Source organism: Monodon monoceros, unplaced genomic scaffold (assembly GCF_005190385.1).
Source record: "Monodon monoceros isolate NGI ecotype Baffin Bay Population unplaced genomic scaffold, NGI_Narwhal_1 Super_Scaffold_2, whole genome shotgun sequence".
Taxonomy (NCBI): domain Eukaryota; kingdom Metazoa; phylum Chordata; class Mammalia; order Artiodactyla; family Monodontidae; genus Monodon; species Monodon monoceros.
The window spans coordinates 81231733-81254796 of NW_021703776.1; the positions used below are offsets into that span (position 1 = coordinate 81231733).

The 23064-nt window shown below is 41.2% G+C and overlaps 1 protein-coding gene across 1 annotated transcript in view; it reads left to right on the plus strand.

Annotated features, from left to right (window-relative positions):
• Nucleotides 1–23064, plus strand: part of SND1 (staphylococcal nuclease and tudor domain containing 1) — a 418829-nt gene that overhangs the window by 182555 nt on the left and 213210 nt on the right. The window contains exon 12 of the mRNA XM_029233933.1: nucleotides 15184–15284. Coding sequence (XP_029089766.1) covers nucleotides 15184–15284 — 101 coding nt within the window. The remainder of the gene's footprint in view (nucleotides 1–15183; nucleotides 15285–23064) is intronic.

Consider the following 23064-nt stretch of genomic DNA (forward strand, 5'->3'; position numbering starts at 1 on the left):
GTTTTTTTTTGATATGTGTTACTGTTCTGTTTGATTTCATTCATATATATGAAATTTAGCATGTATCTATAGCAGTTTTGCCTGCACTTTCTCTCATACAGTAAGTTTGATTTCCATTTCCTATACCTACTAGTTCTGAAATGTACTGAATGAAGTGAAATGATTGGGCTTCAGACAATTCTTCTGAGATTGTTCAAGAAGTCTCTCCTGGGCTTCCCTGGTGGCGCAGTGGTTGAGAGTCCGCCTGCCGATGTAGGGGACGCGGGTTCGTGCCCTGGTCCGGGAGGATCCCGCGTGCCGCGGGGCGGCTGGGCCCGTGGGCCATGGCCGCTGGGCCTGCGCATCCGGAGCCTGTTGCTCCGCGGCGGGAGAGGCCACAACAGTGAGAGGCCCGCGTACTGCAAAACAAACAAACAAAAAAAGAAGTCTCTCCTTAGGGTAGTTTGCATAAACACCTTGGCCAATGATCGCAATAAACTCGGGTATAGATGGAAGCCTCAGTTGGTGATTTTCTAGTGTTTGGAGGTTGGTACTGTTGTGTGATCCAGGTGGTTGTATCAGTATATTCTGCTTATACTCACTGGGCATTTTTCTGTTACCGGCTAGAGCTGCTAGAAGTTTTGGCTTTAAATTCTTTCCCACAGAGTTGTCTAAACTTCTGTGGTAATTCTACAGTGGCAGAATGTTGCTAAATATCCTCACTATATTCTTAATCTCGTCTTTTGATGATCAGGTTAATAAATTTATAGCTCAAACAGTTATGTAATGAGTAAACCAGTTTTCCTATTTTGAGATTATCTTATGTGCTAAAAGACATGGAGACTTTTCTTCAGTAGCAGAAGAATAAAAAAATCTTTCCGTGCTAAATTATGGAGGAGGGCTCATTGAGTCTTTCTGTTTATTCCTTTCCTTCTGTGCTGTAGAAGAATTTATCATTCATTTTCCACTGTGGAATTGGTGCAGGCAGGAGAGGAATTGGGTCAGCTGGTATGCAGACCGTCACATAGAAATGAGCCCATGTGACAGGTCAGAGAGAGATGCACTGCTGTGGATACCAAGGATGTATTCAAACAGGCTAAGTAATGAAGATATGAGGATCCCTGAAACCAGAGTTACAGTCTGGTTCATCATGAGTGAGTGTGTGCAAGGAAACTGGGAAGCAGCTGTAGCCAGTAGGAGGGTTAAAGCCTTACAGGATTGTGTCTTTTGGAAGAACATTTCCATAGATGGTGTCTGTATAATTTTTGGCATTCTACACAGTGCCTCTGCTGTTTGTCCTGAGCACATGACCTGTTGGGAAGAAGTTTGCTTTCCTCTGAAGTGGCTGGTTGGTTGGTTATTTGAACCATCCCACAATACTTAGGCCCTGAGAGATTTCTTCTTCCTCTTTATGAAAGAGTGGCTTTAAAAAAAAGAAAAAATATATGGATTTGCTTGAGGTTCTCTGAACCAGACAGGTTGGGAGATTCAAATATTTCCCTTATGTGATTTGACTCCGATGGCTTAGTTAGTTGTGTCAATGATAGTAGGCTCTTCTGCATATGGTATCAGCTGCTCTCAACTGATTCTCAAGATACTTTCTTGTTATAAAAAAAAAATTATTTTTATCATTATAATGAGATTTTATTCAAGTGGTTCTCAATGCACCTTGTTATGGCTGCAGTCTCAAACGTGTATTTTCATGGATAAACACAATATTGTATATGCACACACTGTGTACACTCTGCCATAAAAGGAAATTAAGTACTGACATATGGAACAACCTGGATGAACCTGAAAGCATTATACCACGTGAAAGATGTGAGACATGAAAGACCACTTATTGTATGTTTCCATTTAAAGCAAATGTCCAAAACAGGCAAATTGAAAGAGACAAGAAGTAGATTGGTGGTGGCCAGGGGATGGGGAATGAGTGCTCAATGGGTAAAGGGTATCTTTTGGGGTGATGAAAGTATTCTGGAATTATAATGGTGGTGGTTGCACAGCATTGTGGTTATACTAAAATTTACTAAATTAGTATAGTTTTGACTGTTGTTGACTGTTGGTGGAATGGCTGCTGAATGAATGACAAGCACTACTTGGTGTTTCTTTTTTGATGTTACTGCTGGGTGGCATTTTATCCAGTGAGTTGAGTGGTGGGTGAGAGTGGGGATGGGAGTGGCAGCTGAAATGTGCGATGAGTCCCCTCATTAAGGGAAGCATATACTTGTCCAATGATTTGCTAATTCATAGAAAGTGCTGTTGGATAATTACCTTTATGTTCTCATCATTAATGGGAAAAAACGTTTGGTTCACATGCTTGATTGATTTCACAGTTGTGTGTTCACTTTCTTTTACCTAAAAAGATAATGTCAGGCTCTGAAAATCTGCTTTTCTTCATTTTGGAAACGAGTTCCCAGTCTGTTGATTAGGTGTGGATAAGAAGCGTTATATTTTGAGATTCTCTGATATATACAGAGAGGAGTGCATGAGTTAGAGTTCTAATAGGAGCAGTGACTGTGGAGGCAGATTACTGGTACACCAAACATGGTTTACCATATTTCATTATCTTCAGATTCCCTGCTGCTGTGAGACAGTGTTCCATCACCACCAGTTCTTGACCTATGATGTCATACCTTTGGCTAATCTGCGCATTATGTTAGAGCTAAAAATGGAAATCCCAGGGGTTGTCATCAGTCTTTATTGATTATACCATGTTGATTAAGGGAGACAAAACAAATTCAGTATCAGAGTGGGAAGTCTATGTTCCTTGTTTATTCCACCAATGGGAAACAGGATCACAGGGCGTGAATTGGGGATGGGGCACAGCCCTTCGATTAGCAGCTCTTGGACTTAGAAGTAAAGGAAGAACAACAGGGTAGTCTGCTGTAAAATGTTGGGGGCTTCCCTGGTGGCGCAGCGGTTAAGAATCCGCCTGCTAGCGCACAGGACACGGGTTCGAGCCCTGGTGCAGGAAGATCCCACATGCCTCGGAGCAAGTTAAGCCCATGCACCACAACTACTGAGCCTGCGCTTTAGAGCCCGTGAGCCACAACTACTGAAGCCAGCAAGCCACAACTACTGAAGCCCGCGCACCTAGAGCCTGTGCTCCGCAACAAGGGAAGCCACCACAATGAAAAGCCTGCGCACAGCAACGAAGACCCAAGGCAGCCAAAAATAAATAAATTCATATTAAAAAAAATTGGGGGGGCTTAGTCAGTGGTCAGTTGGCAAAGTAATATTTTATGTCCTGCATCCTGTGAGGCATCATGTAGCTGCCTCGGCTATATGAAGTGCTGCAGCTGGTTATAACAAACATTGAGCAGTAGTATCAGACTTGTCAGTGATCAGCATGCCAAAATGCAGTTCCTTGTTACGTGACAAGTAGGGGAGACATATGGCGGGCAGGTGGTGGCGGCAGCATCGTTATCAGTGCAGTTCACTTGCAGATAGTGATGCCCACCTGCTATGGAAACAGTGCACCACTGGGCCCCTGGAAGTGTCCTTCTAACAGCATATAGCCTGCCCTGCATAGTCCGTATTGGTTGGCAGACGCTACTAAGTGGTGACCCTGGCCTCATCCTGGGAACTGGTCTGATGAAATAGATATTCAACATTGAAGTCTGGTTGTGAGTAGGCCAGTTTTTTGTTTGTTTTTAAATAAAAGTACGTGTTTCCGTTGTATATTTTATTCCAGCTACCACTTGTTTCTATTTTTAACTCAATAGTATTTTTTTTTTTCTCCTCCAAATGTAATTTTAAAATCTTAGAAATTTATGGTGAGAAAAGTTCAACGTGCCCCATGATAGTACCTTTGAAGGTGTAAGCCCTTCTAACAGTGTTGGTAAGTTCCACCGGATTGTTTCTAGGTGTGTCCGTGAGTTCCCCCAAATAAGATTATAGCTACCATTGTGCCTTTGCTTTTTAAAATTTGAACATGTTATCATAGCAGAATATATAGATCTCCCTTGTTTTCAACAGCTACAGCGTATTTATTGAGACATGCTTGTAATATAGAGGGAAAAAATTGCTGTGGTGACTGCCAACTTGATACTTGGGCTAGTGTCAGAGTTAGATCACAACTTGTAATTATGCATTTGTGTTAAACTACCATGAATGCAAAGGACAGAATGCTTGTACATACATCTTTGTTTCTATAGACTAAATTCCTAGAAGTGGAATTGTTGGGTCAAAAGACATCCACATATTAAATGTTAGTACAATTGCCAGTTTGACTGCAAAAGATGTACCAATTTAGGTTTCTGCCAACAGTAAAAATGCCCCTTAGAGAAGCATATGAAAACTAAATGTTCATTAGAGAAGAGCATGGACAACAGTGATTAAATTCCTCTGGAGAACTAGATAGAGGTGGGAAATTATGGTGGGAGGCAGTAAAAAGTTCCCCAAAAGGGTAGATCTACACGTGACAGATCTCCACGGAGGACTATTCCTCAGAGAGGGAACGTGTCAGAGCGCAAGACTTCCAAAATTATGTGACAATTTTATAGGAAGTCAGTGAGCTGTAGCCTACTCTATCCCATTCTACAGCTGCCTCTGAGAAATGGTAAAGCAGGTACATCTAGTTAGACCTGTGGCACCTAGACATGCAGCTTCAGTTGGCTCTTTTTAGAAAGCAAGAAAATAGATATTTCATACCCTGAGAAAGATGGAATGATTTGTCCTCCATGACTGAGACTTCTACTCCTTTATTAATGGGTTTTGGTACAGGACTTCTAATCACAACTGCCTGTGGGTAACCATCTATTTTCTTGGGAAAGTGATAGAAGTATCCTCTTGAATTCTTCAAGGAGATTCTGCAGTTGTCTGGCCTCTGCCTCGCTTACATGGGTAGACTACCCCAAGTTAAAAAATACACACATACACACGCACACATAGTTGTGGCAAGATGCACATTACATAAAATTTACCATCTTAACCATTTTAAAGTGTACAGTTTAGTAGTGTTAAATATATTCACATTGCCCTGCAATCAGTCTCTACCTTGCAAAACTGAAAGGATACCCATTAAACAACAACTCCCTGTTCCCTCCTCCCAGCAGCCCCTAACAACCACCATCTACTTTGTTTCTTTGAGTGTGACTACTCTAGGTACCTCATTTAAGTGGAATCATACAGTATTTCTTTTTTGTGACTGGCTTATATAACTTAGCATGACATCCTCAAGACTCATTCAAGTCATAGCATATGTCAGAATTTCCTTCCTTTTTAAGGCTGAAAAATATTCCATTGTGCGTATCTACCACATTTTGTTTCTTCATCAGTGGACATTTGGGTTTCTTCTACCTTTTGATTATTGTGAGTAGTGCTGCTATGAACATGGAATACAAATATTTCTGAGACCCTGGATTGAATATACCCAGAAGTAGAACTGCTATATCTTATGGTAATTCTATTTTTAATTTTTTGAAGAACTAGAGAAATTTCTTTACTTTGTATCTCTATGTTAGTAATGGAAATGGAAGAACTTTGGCAGAGGGCTTCTTTGGCTATGCGGCTGCTGAGAGGCAATTTGCTTCATGAATTTAGGCTGTAATTGGTGCCTCTGACCTAGGTTTGTAATCCAGCGCTAACCACCTAATTTCCTAATACGTATTTGCAGGCTGGGGACTTGGCCGTGTGCATAGATGTACACTGTTTTTGTTAAGAGACCTGGATTTGGAGGTGGACACAGATGCAGTCAGGATGGTCTTTGATCAGTGTCCGTGTGTAGTTTCAGACACTGACCTTAGGTGTTATTGCTCTGGGCACGCTGTGCCTTTGATAAAGGGACTTCGTTTCATTTAGTAGGCTTCTATCTTCTGTGTGAGATACAGGGAGAGGAAGGTATATCTAAAGGAAGAAAGGCCTATGATGTTAACATCTGACTCTCTTGGAATCTTTTCTTAGCAACGAAAGCAAGGATAATTTATACAACAGAAGGGCTGTATCTTTGGGCTGTTTTTCTTTGTGCCATTGGCAGGTATTCCTTAAGAATTACATTTTTTCTTCATCATTCTCCTTTGAGGTCAAGATACACTTCTACTAGTCCAATTCACCATTCTAACTTTCACCTTTAAGTTAACTTACCTGAGTGTTCGTTTATTTCCTTTGTCTGAGTGACTTCTAAATGGCAGCTCGCGGGCATGCTGGAGAAATAGGTGTGCTCTGAACGTAGTGAATGCAGGGTGGCTTTTCTGTACTGACTTTGCAATACGTAACCCCCGGAGCAATAGGAATTGATTGGAACTCTTGGCTGGGTGACTACTTTAGCTCCCACTTTTATTGCTTTGTTTTCCCAGTTTGGCCTTTTGTTGAGTGGCCTTTTCCTTTGTAGACTGGCACATATTATGTTTGTAGAGAAAATGTAATTTAACCTTTTTATTTTTATCCATGTCTTAAAAGCATCCTTTTTCCTCCAGTAATACTTCTTAGATGCCATTAAGCAAATCCCCTTTCTTCATATCCCTGAGCCTCTCATCTTAGCTTTATTACAGCTGTTATTTTCAAGACTGGCTGACATTGTGTGTATTCTACACAAAGGCATGAGTATCTGTGTATTTGTGCTGCTTGTGTGGCTGGAACTCCTCCAGGGAGAGCTCTGGGCGGAGTGATTTAATTTCCCCTGACTGCTGCTGATCTGGGAAACTTTGGACACAGATGACCATGACTGACACTTGTATAGAGGAGAAAAATGACCCACACTCAACCTTCATCCTCCAGAGGAAAGCAGTGGAGGTGATGGCTCTGAGGAGAAGTAAGAAGAGACATGCAGGGAACCTGTGGGACAGTTTCCAGTAGTGTTTTGGGGGGCCTTTGGCATTCTTTGGTACAGACACTGTGGTATTAAAATTAGGTATTGGGATGAGTTAAACCATGATGCAGTAATGAGTAATATAGAGGTTGGAGCACTAATGCAAACAGGTTACACTTTTTAGATATATCTGTAGGTTTATAAGGACTTAAGAATCAAGAGGATTAATGAAAATGCTTGCAGCTGCAAGGTTACTCTCACATAGTGGTTTCTATTTGTCTTTGATCCTCATCAGATTTACTTGAAATATTTTCAATGGTCAGAACTTCATTTCCCTGATTATTTTATATGTGCTCGTTATCTACGTCATACGTAAATTATGCATCATGTTTGCAACCATTTTAATGTTATGTTTTTGTCAGGGTGTTATCACTACTTATAGAAATCTTTGCCCAGCTCTAATGGCCCTTTATATAAAATGTTTTCACATTTACTTGTGGATCTCATGCCTGTGTATGCTTCTAATTAAATATTTACCAAACTGAGTGTTTCTCGGGGAGTAGTGATGTCCACTTAAATGAATGCCTAATGTCAGGTAGGGACTCTTAGCATCTCCATAGGCCCCGTATGAAGCTGGATTTTACCTTTCCTTTCAAAACAGATAAATGCATTTGCCCATCCGACAAGGGGGTGGGGAGTAATGGGTTCATTTTGTCAGAAATGCATCAAATAAGAAAGCTCCTTGACTCTGCTCATGGAGGTTGGGAAGCAGTAGAGGTTAACATTCCATTGATGAAAATGAAATGTGCTCAAAATAGTCCTGACTTTGTGGGAGGGGGAAGGGGGAAAGGGTGATTGTAGATCAGAGAGAGCAACATAAATACATGTGAATAAACAGCCTTAACACCTAATTACAATGATTTTGAAGGGGGTGTTACCGAATACATCTAGGCTGTGGCTTGGAGAGGTAGGAAAGGATCATTGGTTTGTCTCCTTCCCTTTGCAGTGTAGATATATAATTTTTTGTCAGTGTATCTGTAAAAGTTCTTCTAATTTAAGACATGCCAGAGCTAAACGATCTCCTAATGTGACACAGAGATTTCAGCTTTTTATTTATTTATTTATTTATGGCTGTATTGGGTCTTCGTTTCTGTGCGAGGGCTTTCTCTAGTTGTGGCAAGCGGGGGCCACTCTTCATCGCGGTGCACGGGCCTCTCACTGTCGCGGCCTCTCTTGTTGTGGAGCACAGGCTCCAGACCCCGCAGGCTCAGTAGTTGTGGCTCATGGGCCCAGTTCCTCCGAGGCATGTGGGATCCTCCCAGACCAGGGCTCGAACCCGCGTCCCCTGCATTGGCAGGCAGATTCTCAACCACTGCGCCACCAGGGAAGCCCAGATTTCAGCTTTTGATTGTGCTGAACATAAACATAAACAGTTCACATCTACCAATTGCTCATTTTCTTTCTAATGATACCAATACTCAACAGAAGCATTGATCATAATTACAAAAGCAGATATTTCTTTAATGTGAGTTTATAGTTACCATTAGAGTACATTTCAAACACTAAGGTGAAGAATTCTAGACTTACGTCAGCAACTCACTGATTAAGTCCAACCATTGAGTTGGTAGAGAAGTCGCTGAAAAAGTATCTTCATCAAATATTGAACAGAATATATTTTACAACGATAGTTACAAATTAGAGGAATTTTTTTCCCTTTGTGTGCACATTTATTCTCACCCCTGAAATTGTTTTCTGGAACTGAAAATTACATAAATAGCTTGCCTTTCTAGTGTAGTTAAATAATAGATTTTTTAAGTAAGAGAATGAATGATAAACATTTATTATACCATGTTTTTTCATACTTGGTTTAAGAGTATTTACAAGGAATCTTAAAATAGAAGATAACAAAAGTTCCCCGTAGAAACTAGAGAAAGGTATAACCACAAAAGGTAGGATCATGTAATAGAGGATTGAGGCTAAGACTCTGGTCCCTTAATGGACAGTCTGGGCATGTACAGTCCAGTATCGCCACCACAGCTGTGTGTGTGGCTATTGTGCATTTGAAGTATTGCTGGTCCAGACTGAGATGTGTTGTTCCTGCACAACACACACCGGATTTCAAAGACTTTGTCAGTGAAAGAAAGAAAAAAAAACCCCAATAGTTTAAAAATAATATTGGTTATATGTTGATATGATAACGTTTTGGATATTTTGAGTTAAATCAAAAATACCGTTAAAAGTAATTTTAGGGCTTCCCTGGTGGCGCAGTGGTTGAGAGTCCGCCTGCCGATGCAGGGGACACGGTTTCGTGCCCCGGTCCGGGAAGATCCCACATGCCGCGGAGCGGCTGGGCCTGTGAGCCATGGCCGCAATGGGAGAGGCCACAACAGTGGCAGGCCCGCATACCGCGAAAAGAAAAAAAAAAAAGTAATTTTATGTTTTTTTTTTTTAATGTCGCTGCTAGAAAATGTCAATGTGCATATGTTGCTCTCATTTGTGGCTCTTATTGTTGTTGCCTCCTAGACAGCACAGGGTACGTTTGACATCGTTTTATGAGAGTTTAGCTTATGTCTGAATAGATGGCTCAGCTGGGAGGTCAGTGTGCCCAGAAGCAGGACCAAGAGGCTCCTTGGCAATTTTGTTTTGAAGCTCATCCTGTATCCAGATGAACAGGTGACTGAACTGTGTTTCAAATTAAAAACAAAAAAGGTATCTCACATTTTTAGAATGATTACCTACGTTGCTTGTTAGCAGTAAAAGGTCAAGGATGCATAAATTAAGTATTGTCCTATTATGCCCACAGCAAATGGAAACTTGGTTGCTCTCTGTTCCTTGTCTTCCTGATTTTGTAAGGCAAGGAGTGTCCTCCCCAAATTCCTCTAGTTAACCTATTCGATGAGGTGATTCCCCACACTCTACTTCAGTTATCTTTGGTAAATAAAATCTCCCCAACTAGTACCTGCAAAATTAATCTGGAAAGTGTCTAAATAAGTACTAAATAGTGTATCATTCTTTAAAATAACCCATATTTATCTGTAAGTTGGGATGAAATATGTATGAGGTACATACTCCTGTTTGCTGTGACTCCTTAAGGGGAAAAGTATATTTAATTGAGTGTTTCTGCCTAATGATTTAAAGTCAACATGCATCTTATTTATGCATGTATGTATTTATGTATCTATCTCGCAGATACTTATCACCTACTCTGTGCCAGGCTCTCCCCAAGAAAATCAGTATATGTTTGTCTAAAAATAACTGACACAGCTTCGTATGAGTCACGCCCTGCTCTAAATGCCTCATGTATATTAACGCATTTCTTCTTCTAACAGTGAGATAGGTAGAGTTATCCATGTTAAACTGAAGCACGGAAGTGATGTAACTTTTCCAAGTTCTCACAGCTCATATGTAGAATTGCTGGTAACCAAAGCCTGCAGTCTGGCAGCTCCCAGAGTCCATGCTCTTATCTAAGCTGCGTAAAATATTTTGTTCCACTTACTTTTGTCTCCCGGCTGCCTTAGCCAGACTTGCCCAGATGATGTGTTTTCTGTTTCTGTCATGAGAATGACGGGCCATACGAGAGCTTTTTTCTTAAGCCAGGGTATTTTTTTGAACAGCCCTTTGTGAATTTATGATTGGCCACATGGAATAGTGGGTGGGATTATATAGTAATTATGCAAAATAACCTCACGTAACAGCCTAAACTCAGACTGTGGCCTGGAAATCTTATGTATCTTTTATGCTTAGGCATTCAGATGTTGTCATTTCATTGTCATCAGCATCATAATGTCTATGCAGTTCTCTGGTGGTTTGTCACTTTTCTAGTGAACGATTAGTTACGTGAAGAGTATCCATAGATTGTCAGAATTCCTTAGGTGTGGCCCAAGTGTATTCTGTTGTACTAAACTGTTTCCAGACTTTATAAGAGATTGGGATACAAATTTGGTTTTAAGTTCTCATCTTAGTTCCTCCGAAGGGTCCTTGAAATTGTTTTCAAGGAATATTCCACCATCTAATGCACCAAGGAGGAATCAGATTACCTGCTACCCTATCTTGTCTTTGAGAACCTCTTTGAGAAATAATACAGGAAATTATATTTTTCTTAATCTAAAGCATTATCCCAATTTCAATATACGTCTTCCCTCCTTCATGCTTTAAATTAATATATGAAACAGAATGGTTAACAGCTTGACTAAGTGGTCCTCAAAATGCCTAACCACCTCATTTCAAAAGTATCCTCCAGAATTTTATGTCTGAAAGGGTTCCTGATTACACGTATCCATTCATGAAACAAATATTTACTGTGTATGCTCCTACCGTACAGGCCCTATCATGGCAGTTTCCATGAATAGAAGGCATGTTTTTTTTCCCTCTCCTTGCGCTTACACACTATCTGTACTAGTTCATAGTAGTAAATGTAAGGTAGGAATTACACCGGCCTAAGAAAACACTACATAGCACACCATGTCTGGCTAAGTTATTTTGTAGAATTCTAGAGTTCAGTGATGCTCTAAAGTTGTAGTCTGGTGCTCTCATTTACCAGGTGAATTACGTGAGAAAAGTGAGGCCCAAAGATGTGATGTGTGACTCATTCAATAAGAGAATGACAGGTGGAACCAGCAGAGAGCCCCGGACTCCTTGTGGTCCTTGCTGTAAAGAGGGATCAGGCCCTGCCCTGTGTCCTGTACATGTAAATTCCTGCATACCCAGTGTTCCAGGAGTATCTTTGCTGGAAAAATGAAGGACACATTTGCATTAACCCATTACTTCTTTTCAACTCATGCCATTCCTTATGTAATTACCCCCAAGCACAAAATTCAGGTTATCCACTATTCAGATGAAGACTTTGCTAAGATTTGCAGTTTTAATTGAAACTGCTCTTTTCCAAAAGTGATTGACAAGTCAGGGATACGTATCTAGAGATGAAAAACTCCAAGGCAGGAGAACAGATCTCAGAATCCCCAGGAGGGGGACGTAAATGCCAATTACACATTGACTTTAATTCCTGGTTCGTCATAGCTGTCTGCAGGTGTGTGTCTTGGCTGTGGACTATTCTCAGGGCCTCATTTGTATTTGAGAATTTCTTTAATAATGTTACCTCTCCAATGAGCTCTTTAATCTCTTGACTTTCAGTTCTTTCTCTAGATAGAGGAAAAAACTAATTGGCAGGTGAATGTAGAATGTAGTTACTGGTTCTTTTGGTTATTGAAGATGAAAGATTTTTGGGAGGGGGGTCTTCCCATTGATTTTCTTTAAAGACAGCTTGGGGATAGCATACCTTTTGGCCTGGAAGATGAGATGCTAAGGGTTCATTTTTGTTTGTTACCATTACCTCCATCACCACCACCACCAGCGCTACTCAAGTGGCCTTCCAGATGAATAGCTGCTCTCTGGGTAGAGAGCTAATGTTACTCTGTGCCATGTACTTGCGCTGATGAGCTGCTGTCCCACTCCTGTCTGCTGAGGAGGAGGCTTGTCATTGGCAGGTGCAAGGTAATCTTGAGATTCACTGAGTTTATGTTTAAGCAGGGATGAATTTTTCTCCCTCGTAGTGGAATTGAGGGCTTGAGTTTGTTACTAGATGGATTGGGTGAAAACACAAAAACAGGTGAACATCTCCACAAATTTTTGACTTGCCCCCCGAATGCCCCAAATTGGACCATACCCTGTGTCTGTGCCCTTTTTAAACTTGGTCCTGAGTTACTTCACATCCTATGGTACGGGCGCCCTTGAGGTTTACCTCCTATACAACACTGATTTCCTGTGTGATTTTTGCCAGAACTTCAACAGGTGTCTACGTGCTTTCCCGGCCCTCTTCTGCTTCCGTAGGTTAGTTATCAGGCCTTGCCAGAGGAGAGTTCCAGGGTGGGTCAGTACAGACAACATGCAGAGGACTCCTTCCTTCCCAGGGATTTGAGTCAGCCTTGCTTCTGTGTGTGTAGACCTCCCATTCCTTGCCCTGTCTTTGGCCTGTAATAACTCTGGCCAGATGCCTACAGGGAAACTATGAAAACCTCTTTGTTGGAGGTACTAGTTTTTCAGCCCTACCCCCGCTCCTGGGCTGTTCACATTCCTCACATTTATCCATCTCCTTAGCTTTAGACAGATAAGGCTGAGCAGTAGTGTCAGTGTGGACATCTGACCTAAGGAGTCCTCTTTATATTTTCTTCTTTCTGTGTTGTTGTATGATGATAGTACTTCTCATGAGAAAGATTTACCTTACTTTCAGCCCTTAATTGGCTTTTCTCGCTGATGTGGCTCCTTGTTGCTTTATAAAACATGATTAGATGGAGTGTTCAAGTGAGTGATCTGACAGTCAGAATTTGGAGGCAGCTGTCCTTCTGGAAATTTCCATATTGATTTATAAAATGATTTTTGGAGCAACAGGCAGTTTGAAAGGATTTTGATGCTGCTCACCAGCAGTGTGGCTGAACTTGATGCTTGTACAACGTGCCGTCTCTAAGCTGACCGGTGGGAACTAAAGTCGTAGTTAGGAAAGGGAATTCTGGACTTTCAGATCATGGGGTTGGCTTCAGGGTGCTTGACTCCTCAGTACAGGTATGTAACAGGTATGTAACCTCGGCCATGACCAAAGCCAAGCATTTGCCTTAATGCTATAATACAGACCCTGTGTGTTTGCTAAGGGATACCACATACCACTTTCATTTATTTATTTTTTTTTTACAACTTTCTTTTGACACACACACGTCCTCTTGAAAGGTTTTGTAAAGGAAAAGCATCGCTCAGTGTGTCCATATCCATATGTTTAGCATATACTAGGATTAACCTAGTATTAAAGGTTCTTCCGGTCCAGTCCATTCCCCCCCCCACCCCCCCAATTTCCTAACTCCAGCTCTGTTGGTGCTGGGTGTAGTTAGCTGCATCATTTTGATTCACGTATTGTGAAACCAGTCCCAAGAATCTCTGTGACTGCCATCTTGTTTGTTCTTCTCGATAGTTCTTAACACAGGCCTTGAGAACTTATGGCGGGCTGAAACTACATGCAGTTTTTCTGTAGAGGCATTCATTCATATTTTTGAACAGATTTTCAAAGGAGTCTGAAAAGGTTAGAGAACTGCTTTACCATAATGTCTAGGAGTCCTCCAGGAATGTTCCAAATCTCTTCTCTGTGGAGTATAATTTATGTAAGGCCTTAAAGGTTCAGCCATTTTTCCTTCTGTCTTGATATCAGTCATCCTTTAGGTTCACAGCATCTTTTAGGCTCAAAGCAAAATTGAACAGAAAGTACAGAGAATTCCCGTATCTCTCCCCCCTGCCCCCCACGTACTTCCTCCTCTGCCATCAACAATCCCACTCCAGCGTGGTACATTTATTATAATTGGTGAGCCTACATGGACACAGCATCATCCGGAGTCCATAGTTCACTAGGGTTCACTCTGGGTGTTCTACATTGTATGGATTTTGACAAATGTGTAAATGACATGTATCCATCATTATACTTCTATACAGAATAGTTTCACTGCTGTCAGAATCCTGCCCTCACAGCTGTTCATCCTGTCTCGTCCTGCTAACCCCTGGCAATCAGTGATCTTTTTACTGTCTTCGTATTTTTGCCTTTTCCAGAACGTCACAGTTGGAATCATACAATATATAGCTTTTCGACTGGCTTCTTTCTCTTAGTAATATGTATTTCAGATTCCCCCATGTCTTTTCGTGGCTCGACAGCTCATTTCTTTTTAAGGGCTGAAAAATATGCAGTTGTGTTCATGAACCACAGTTTATTCATTCACTTACTGAAGAGCGTTTTGGTTGCTTCCAAGTTTTGGCACCTATATATAAAGCTGCCAAAAACATCCACGTACAGATTTTTGTGTGGACATAAGTTTTTTACTGTCGGGATGTATGGTAAAAGTTTGTTCTATCCAAAGCCATCTCTCAGAGTGGCTGTACTGTGTTGTATTCCCAGTAACTGAACGAGAATTCCTTTTGTTCCCTATCCTCACCTGCATTTGTGGTCAGTGTTTTGGATTTTGGCTATTCTAATAGATGCGTCGTGGTAGCTCATAGTTGTTTCAGTTTGCATTTCCCCAGTGACACGTGTGGAACATCTTTTCCATATGCTTGTCATCTGTATGTCTTCCTTGGTAAGGTATGCAGGTCTTTTGCCCGCTTTAAAATTGGGTTTTTCATTTTCTTATGGTTGGGATTTAAGAGCTCTTCTATATTTTGGATTACAGTCCTCTATTAGAGATGGCTTTTTGCAGATATTTTCTCCCTGTGTGTGGTCCAGCTCTCTTTCAGTTGTTTTTTAAAATCTTAGACCCACAAAGTCATACTGTGAGTGAGGTCAGCTTTTACAGTTGTGCTGGCACAGGGGGCTGCTAGTGAGCTGTGTTGCAAATTCTCAGCCTTAACTACCTTGATGCTTTTTTTTTTAACATCTTTATTGGAGTGTAATTACTTTACAGTGGTCTACCTTGATTCTTTATTTTCAGGTCAACGTGACTGTGGACTACATTAGACCGGCCAGCCCAGCCACAGAGACGGTGCCTGCCTTTTCAGAGCGTACCTGTGCCACTGTCACCATTGGAGGAATGTGAGTGTTCTGCCTGGTAGCAACTCAGCCATAGCTGAGAGGTCTCTCCTCATTCAAGTCTCTCCTCCCTTTTGTCCTGATTTGCTTTCTGTTACTCTTAACTCAGTGGCTTATAATTGTTATGTGCCTGTGTAGCACTTTGTGTGCAAAGTACTGCATAATCGCTCATTAGTTAATCATATACTTTCATTATTGTCATTATTTAAGACTTATTGGGCTCTGTGTGCTTGGCACTATGTAGCACTTATTATTACTATTAATAATGCCGTTTATTGAGTGTCAATCGGGCCCTTAGGTACTGTGCAAAATTAGAAAGATTCTCTGCATATTAGTTTAATTGTAGGCCAGAAAGAGAAGAGAGGTTAATTGGACCTTTTCTTTGTATAGATGTATGTAATCAGTAGGTGACAGGGTCTCCCTCTTCTACTCCGCTGGCCTTACCCTGGTTACATTCCAAAGTCTTTTGGGAGCTCGGTTGAGGAACAGCCTTCCAAGGAGCTATCTGATGGGGGCAGTAGGAAGCCTGCTGGGCCGTGCTTCCACAATAAATATTAAAACAGTCAGTCCCCAGGAGCAATTCTTACCCTGCGTAAAAGACACCAGCATGCTAATTGTCTCCTTCTCTATTTCACAGTCTTAAATGGTGTTTGTTACCAAACTGGTATTTTTCTTTTCTTTTAAAAGGGCATGGTGGAGGGGAAGAAAAGGATAGGCTTCTCATCAAAACAAGGATTGTTTTGTTGAAAGTACAGTGAAGCCCATTGGGAGAAACACCTCTCTGTAAGCTATAGCATGCCCCTGAAAGAAAGAGGATCTGGTGGCTAACTTACTTTCCAGAAGCTCTCCTGCCAAACAGGAGCTTCTCCCATCCATTGCCCCGCTCCCCCTGCCCCCATTCGTGTTGTCACTTTTGGAAACATGTATTTTTAGCTACTGTTGCGGCTCCTATAGGTATTAATGTTGTTGATGTTCACGCAGCAATCGGAGACTTCACTTTTGCCGAGAGGAACTGAATATAGGCTTTTGATGTCATTACCTTAATATCATCACAGGCATCAGGTTATTTTTAGAAGCAGGCTCTTGAGAAATTAGATAATATTTTTGGAATGGGGGAAACTAGGAAATATTTTGCTCATTCTTCCATCTGTATGACTTGCAACAACAATTATTACCAATTTGTCACCAATTCTTAGGAGCTTGATGCATGCTTTCCTCCTGTGGAAAGCTGGAAAGTTAGTATTCCCCTAGATTAATATTTACGCTGCCACATACAAGGAGTCCTCTCCGATAACTGCTCCTTCTATCTACTTACTGGTTAAAACAACACCACTGCTGTCAAAATGCACATCTTTTTATTTTTGGCAGATGGCTTCTATTCGTGTTTTTCTAATGACCCATTAGAGCGGATTCTTTCTTTTTTTTTTTTCATTTGGTTACCATTGAAGTATATTTTCAAAATAAATTTACACTGCTTAAAATTAGATATTCTGGAAATGTTCTATGGGGCGTTAACATTGACCATTCTATCTCCCAGTTCTTGTAATTAGATCGTAAGTATTACTTTTGCATTATTTACCAAGGTATTTACCTTGGATTAGACCGGCTTGGCAGGGTACCCTGGGTGCATTGAGTTTCCTCATAGATTTGTTTCTACTAAACTAGACTTTATGAGTAAACTGCTGGGTGGTAGCTGGGAGAAATGTGGGGATGTACTAATATTTTTGAGACCAAACCTCACCAGATAGTAAGCTCCCTGAAGATAGGGATTTTTGTCTTGTTTATTCTCTGCTGTAGTCTCAGTATTCAGCAGTTGGTAGGAGTTCGATAAATCTGTGAGTGATTGTTTACTGTATTGCACAGTGTCCCTTTATGAAATAAAACTGGGAGTACTTAGATGTTTCATTACCTGGGACAGCTGTTTCTTCTGAGCTACAGGTTTATTTTAATCTGATAAATATCAAAAAAAAAACCCCTTGTATCTGATAGTTTTCCTTCTTTATTTGGTTATTGGAAGGTCAGTGCCAAAGATAGGGCATCTCTAGAAAGTCTTCCTGGTAGCATGCTTCTGATGTTCAAGTCTTCCTCATGGCTTCTCTTTGTTTTCCCATGGCCTTGATTTTGTTTTCATTTTTTCTTGAATTTTCTCTACTTAAATCATTCCAAATAATACTGTAGGAGAGTTGAGGTATTAATAATAATGTCCAAAATACTCAGCTTATATTTAGAATTATACCGAAATCCTTCTGTCTGCTTTTAATGATTATTCAGAAACGTTGGCTAGAGCAGGGGATTTAATTTTTTTATCCCAAATGTTTTAATTCCATTTTATTTATTTATTTATTGATTGATTGATTGATTGATTGATTGATTGCGGTACGCGGGCCACTCACTGTTGTGGCCTCTCCCGTTGCGGAGCACAGGCTCTGGATGCGCAGGCTCAGTGGCCATGGCTCACGGGCCCAGCCGCTCCACGGCATGTGGGATCCTCTCGGACCGGGGCACGAACCCGCATCCCCTGCATCGGCAGGCGGACTCTCAACCTCTGCGCCACCAGGGAAACCCCTTAATTCCATTTTAAACACAAAAAGGTATTTATATCTCCAAATCTTTGATATATGGGCAGCAAGGACCCACTGTGAGTTGCATAACTTTCTCTATGGAATGATGACTTAAAAACACTAATTATGGAATCCTAGATCTTTGTGATTTACATCCCCCTCATCTGTTATAGTTTTCTTGCTCTGATTTTTGCACATGTTGCAACCATTTAAAAGCCATTCCTCTTATTAAACCTTTTAAAACAATGTTTTATAAAGACACTTTCTTTTGGTACGCATTTCAATTATTGATATAAAACTTAGTGAAGTACATAATAAAAATGACCAGTATAAATCTGGGGACAGAAACAGATTGGGATAGAAGTGCACAGGTGTGTTAGAGTGGTCCTCAGTCACTAACTGGTATCAGCCTCTGGGTTTTGGGGAGATCGTGGAACATGTGGGCCAGTTAAAGAAAGGTTGCTAGGAGAGCTCCTCTAGTAATTCATTGCCTCTCTCGTGAGAGGTCTTAGGCTTTGTTCAGCTTGTAGAGATGCTGCAGAATTAATGATCTTATCTAAACTGTGTCTAAACGACCCAATCTAAACTATGTCTGGGGCTTCACTGGTGGCGCAGTGGTTGAGAGTCCGCCTGCGCACGCAGGGGACACGGGTTCGTGCCCTGGTCCGGGAAGATCCCACATGCCACGGAGCGGCTGGGCCCATGAGCCATGGCCGCTGAGCCTGCACGTCCGGAGCCTGTGCTCCACACGGGAGAGGCCACAACAGTGAGAGGCCTGCGTACCGCAAAAAAAAAAAAAAAAAAAAAAGAGATCGATTCTCGAATAGCTTTTCTCAAACTACTCATTCCAGGGGAAAGAGAAGGAAGAGACAGATGAGATGGCCTCTTTCAGGATTATTTCAAAGCAGATTTTTCAGTGTATTTCACATGCCAAAGTGTGTGAATTATCCCTATCCTCCATAGGGTTCCATCTCATCCTCCTGTTGTTTTCTCTTGCTGTATGGGTCTGCGTCGAGTCACATTGTCTTTGGGAGGCCTCTCTGGTGGAACCGTCTTCAACTCCCCCTCTCTTGCCCTCTGGGGAATCAATGAAAACGAGGTTCATCATTCCTCTAATAGATTAAAATTTTTTTCTTGATTAACTTCACTATGGAGTTGGCAAGAGTTGTTACCTGTTAATCAAAATAGTTTAAATAAAAAGATCAAACTTTGAGTTGTTTCTCATTCTCTGGCTCCCAGGTTGGGAATTAGCTGATCCTTTTAGGCCTGGATTGTTACAGGAAGCTGTCAAGATGGCACTTCCTGTTAATTACTTTTTATTGTATTTAAGACACTTATATAACTCTTCTTGTGATTTAGTCTTCTATGTAATTAGCTTCAGTGATTAAAATCTCATTCTTCCGTTATTGCCAGAGCCTTCCTGGGGAGCAAGTTTTGTGGGGTGACCTTTACTTGTGCTGGACTTCCCAATTACTTTTTTTTTTGTGCGGTACGCGGGCCTCTCACTGTTGTGGCCCCTCCTGTTGCAGAGCACAGGCTCCTGATGCGCAGGCTCAGCCGCCATGGCTCACAGGCCCAGCTGCTCCGCCGCATGTGGGATCTTCCCGGACCGGGGCACGAACCCGTGTCCCCTGCATCGGCAGGCGGACTCTCAACCACTGCGCCACCAGGGAAGCCCCCCAATTACTTTTGAGCTCCAGTTTGGCAAACCCATATTACCTATTAACTGATTGCCCATGTCTTTTCTGCATATCACATTTTCAAAGAAAAGTGTTAAAAACAATTTTGTTCACATTTATAAAGGGCCACCTAAAAATATGACTTGGGGTCAAGCCTCACACGTGTACGCTCATAATTACCACCACCCCGTCCCCCATCCCTGGAAAACTGTCACGTACCCAGTAGATAGTGTCATTTAAGGTTTTGCTCCCTTCTCATTATGTGAAGTATTTCACAATAATAGGAGACAATAGACATGGCCCATTTTGGAAAAGTGAAAGACGGCACAGAGATGAAACTGTGCAATAGGAACAGTTGGGAAATGCCTCATTTCTGCACAAGGTCAGTTTTTTGAGAGGTGATTGGAGTTTTGTAACTGTGATTTTTGAAACATTGTTTTAATCTCTGCTCCTGGCCACATTCATGTAAAGCCACTGCTGTCCACCTTGATGCCTGTGTGGTGTCCTTACTACCAGAGATGTTGTGGCAGATCTCTTGGGCTTGGAGCATCTTAGTTACTCTCTGTTGTAATGGTCATCATCTAGCAGGAGCAATGCCATCTTTATGAACTTCCTTTGCGGCTCTCTGGCTTCTTCATAGATAGTTTGTCTTTATTATTTTTATATAAATCAGACTATTACACTTATAACGAATCAGACTTCTTTTTTTTTTTTGATGCGGGCCATTTTTAAAGTCTTTATTGAATTTGTTACAATATTGCTTCTGTTTTACGTTTTTTAGGTTTTTTTGGCTGCGAGGCATGTGGGATCTTAGCTCGCGGACCAGGGATCGAACCCACACCCCCGGCATTGGAAGGCAAAGTCTTAACCACTGGACTGCCAAGGAAGTCCTAGAATCAGACTTCTTTTCCTTTTTTCATTTTCACTGGTTCTAGTTTGCAGGCGTACTTCCTCAGCTCTTCTGTTAGTGACTGAGCATGAGGTTAAGGTATTCTCCTTCTTCGAGAAGAATTCTTTTCTAATCCTAGTTCAGTTTTTCTCAGCCATAGTAGGAAGCAGTGTCATACCATCCCTAGCTTTTCTGGCTTGAGTTCTGTAGCTGTAAGGCTTTTGCTGTCAGGTCAAATCTTAAAACACACTAATGTCTGACTTCCAAGCTAAACATAGGAAGAACGTGACCTCCTGAAACCCCATTTTCTGTCCTAGTGTTCTTACTCACCAAGTGGCCCACAATATTCTGAAGAGGTACTCTTTCAGTACCCGACATAGTATTAATGTCAGTGGCTCAGCCAGGAGGTAAAATCTGGGTTGTAGCCACCACTTTTCTGCACAGATTTTTTGTTTACACTTCATTTACTTTAGTGGGTTTCCCCCTCCAACCTTTCCCTGCTTTTAAGGGAAAAGAAGACATCAGAAGAAACATTCCTCCTCTCCCCTCCCCCCCAAACACCTAAATCATAAACACCTAACCAACCTTCACCTCTAAAAAGAGCCCCGTAGGTTGTTTTCTCAACCTCACAGGCTGTGTTGAGTAGTAGAATTATTTATGCCTATACACCATCCTGAAGACATTGGAAGCATCTGTGGCATTTAGCGTAGAATACTTTGGAAAGAATGGTTAAATAACTGCACCTATCTCCTGCTAGCTTTAGCACAGTGACCATTTTGAGAGAATGGCCCCATACAGCACCATAAGAAGGAACTTGGCTGTGGCAAAGGGTTCAGGTGGGAACGCTGCTTAGTTTCAGTTAGATCTTGAACATCTTGTGGCTGTCTATATGTGGGAATCTCATGCAGCTGAGTCTTTTTTTCTTTGTAAAGCCCTGATGCTTTCATTATTGTATTACCCTCCTCACTATATATGGAAGTTCAATTAAGCTTTTCACAATGGAGCACTTGGCTCTTACAAATTACCAGAATCCTTTACTGAGCAGTGTGTGTTCTTTCTTTCACTTTTCTCTGTTTTTTTTTTTCTCAGTATCAATTGAGTAGAATGTCAAGTACTGGGTGACAGTGTATACTGATCTGATCTTCAGGAAGGCCCCCTTATCAATTTCACAAAGTATACCAGGGAGAGCCCGGGAGAAAGTGAGGCTTTTCTCCAAATAAGGGGAACTCATCCTAAGGGAGGAACATTCTGGAATGTTTAGAGATATGGATAAGTGTGTTCAAAATCATCTTAAGTTAAAGGCCCTGTTTGGAGAAAGTAGAAATGCTATCTATTCCGATTTCTGTGGGCCCTCAAAGTAACTTAGTGAGGGACTGGGCCCAGACAGGAGACCAGCTGCTCCTTCTATATTTGTCTGCTAAGAACAATAGATTTATCTGTTTGTTTCTTCAACACATATTTGTTGAGCACCTGCTGTGCGCCAGGCACTGGGAATATAGCCGTGAACAAAGTCTTAAGCATTTCCCTGTGCCGAGGCTCTCCCTGCTGCACTTCATTCTCAGGAACTTTCTTGACTCTGGTCGCTGAGATGTCAAGAGTCCTTAAGGGTATTCACTGGCTTTGTTGCCCCCAGAACCTTGCTTATGGAAATTTTGGCTTTAAGAAACACAAGTGACTTTATATAAACAGTACCTTAAAAGGCTCTTTTCTATTCAGATTTTGCCTGGGACTTTTAGAGAATCTACCACTCAAACAAGTTAAAATAAAAATAAGAGATAATCCCTCTTACATCTTTATTTTTAGATGAGTCAGTAACTTAACCTGTCAGTAGACGAAATGCTCAAGCGACTACCCACTGAAGCCATTTGTCCTTTTCCTCTTCACATTACCATTCTTGGGTCGTTCAGTGTTGGTGAAGCTTTGTGAGTCCTGACAATTCACCGTGGTTTCCATCCTGCTCCCTGTTTTCTTAGGGACCTAAAGACCTGCTTACTTTACTCCTGCCTCACAGGGCAGAGGACCCGATGCTAACTTCTAACAGAGACTGCTTCTCACTTTTTTGGTTGGTTATCCTTATAACCCTATAAATTAACACTACTAATTTAAAAAATTTTTAGCTTTAAACAGTATCTCTTCGTTTTTTAGTGTTTGCACTATTATTTCTACCCTTTAGCCCCTAGTTTTCTTACATTATTTTTGTTTCACCAATGGTAAACTTTATAATGTTCAGTTACTGTTTGTGATTAACTTTATATAGTGTCTATGTACTGCCCACTCTGAAAGATTAGGAAATTAGAATGCTTACACTTTTTTCTTTTAAAAAAGTTTTTTTTGCTTTTATCAAGATTTATAGCATTTATTCAGTTTGTCCTCTGTCAGTGTCACTGTCTTCTAACCTTTGCTTGCAAGATGTTCCCAAATATTTAAACCTATCCCGCATCCCCTAGCAGTTATAATTGTGTAAGTATTACTGTTGGACCAAAAAACATGATAGTGTGATTAGACCTACCATAAAAGAAATCCATGTCATTAAATGTCCAGAGAACAGTTGAATTAATTGTGTGTGTCTATATCCCTTCTTCCTTTTTACACTTCTTCATATACAGTTGCCACTATATCTCAAGTCATTCTTTTTGTGGGTTTTCCTCCCATTT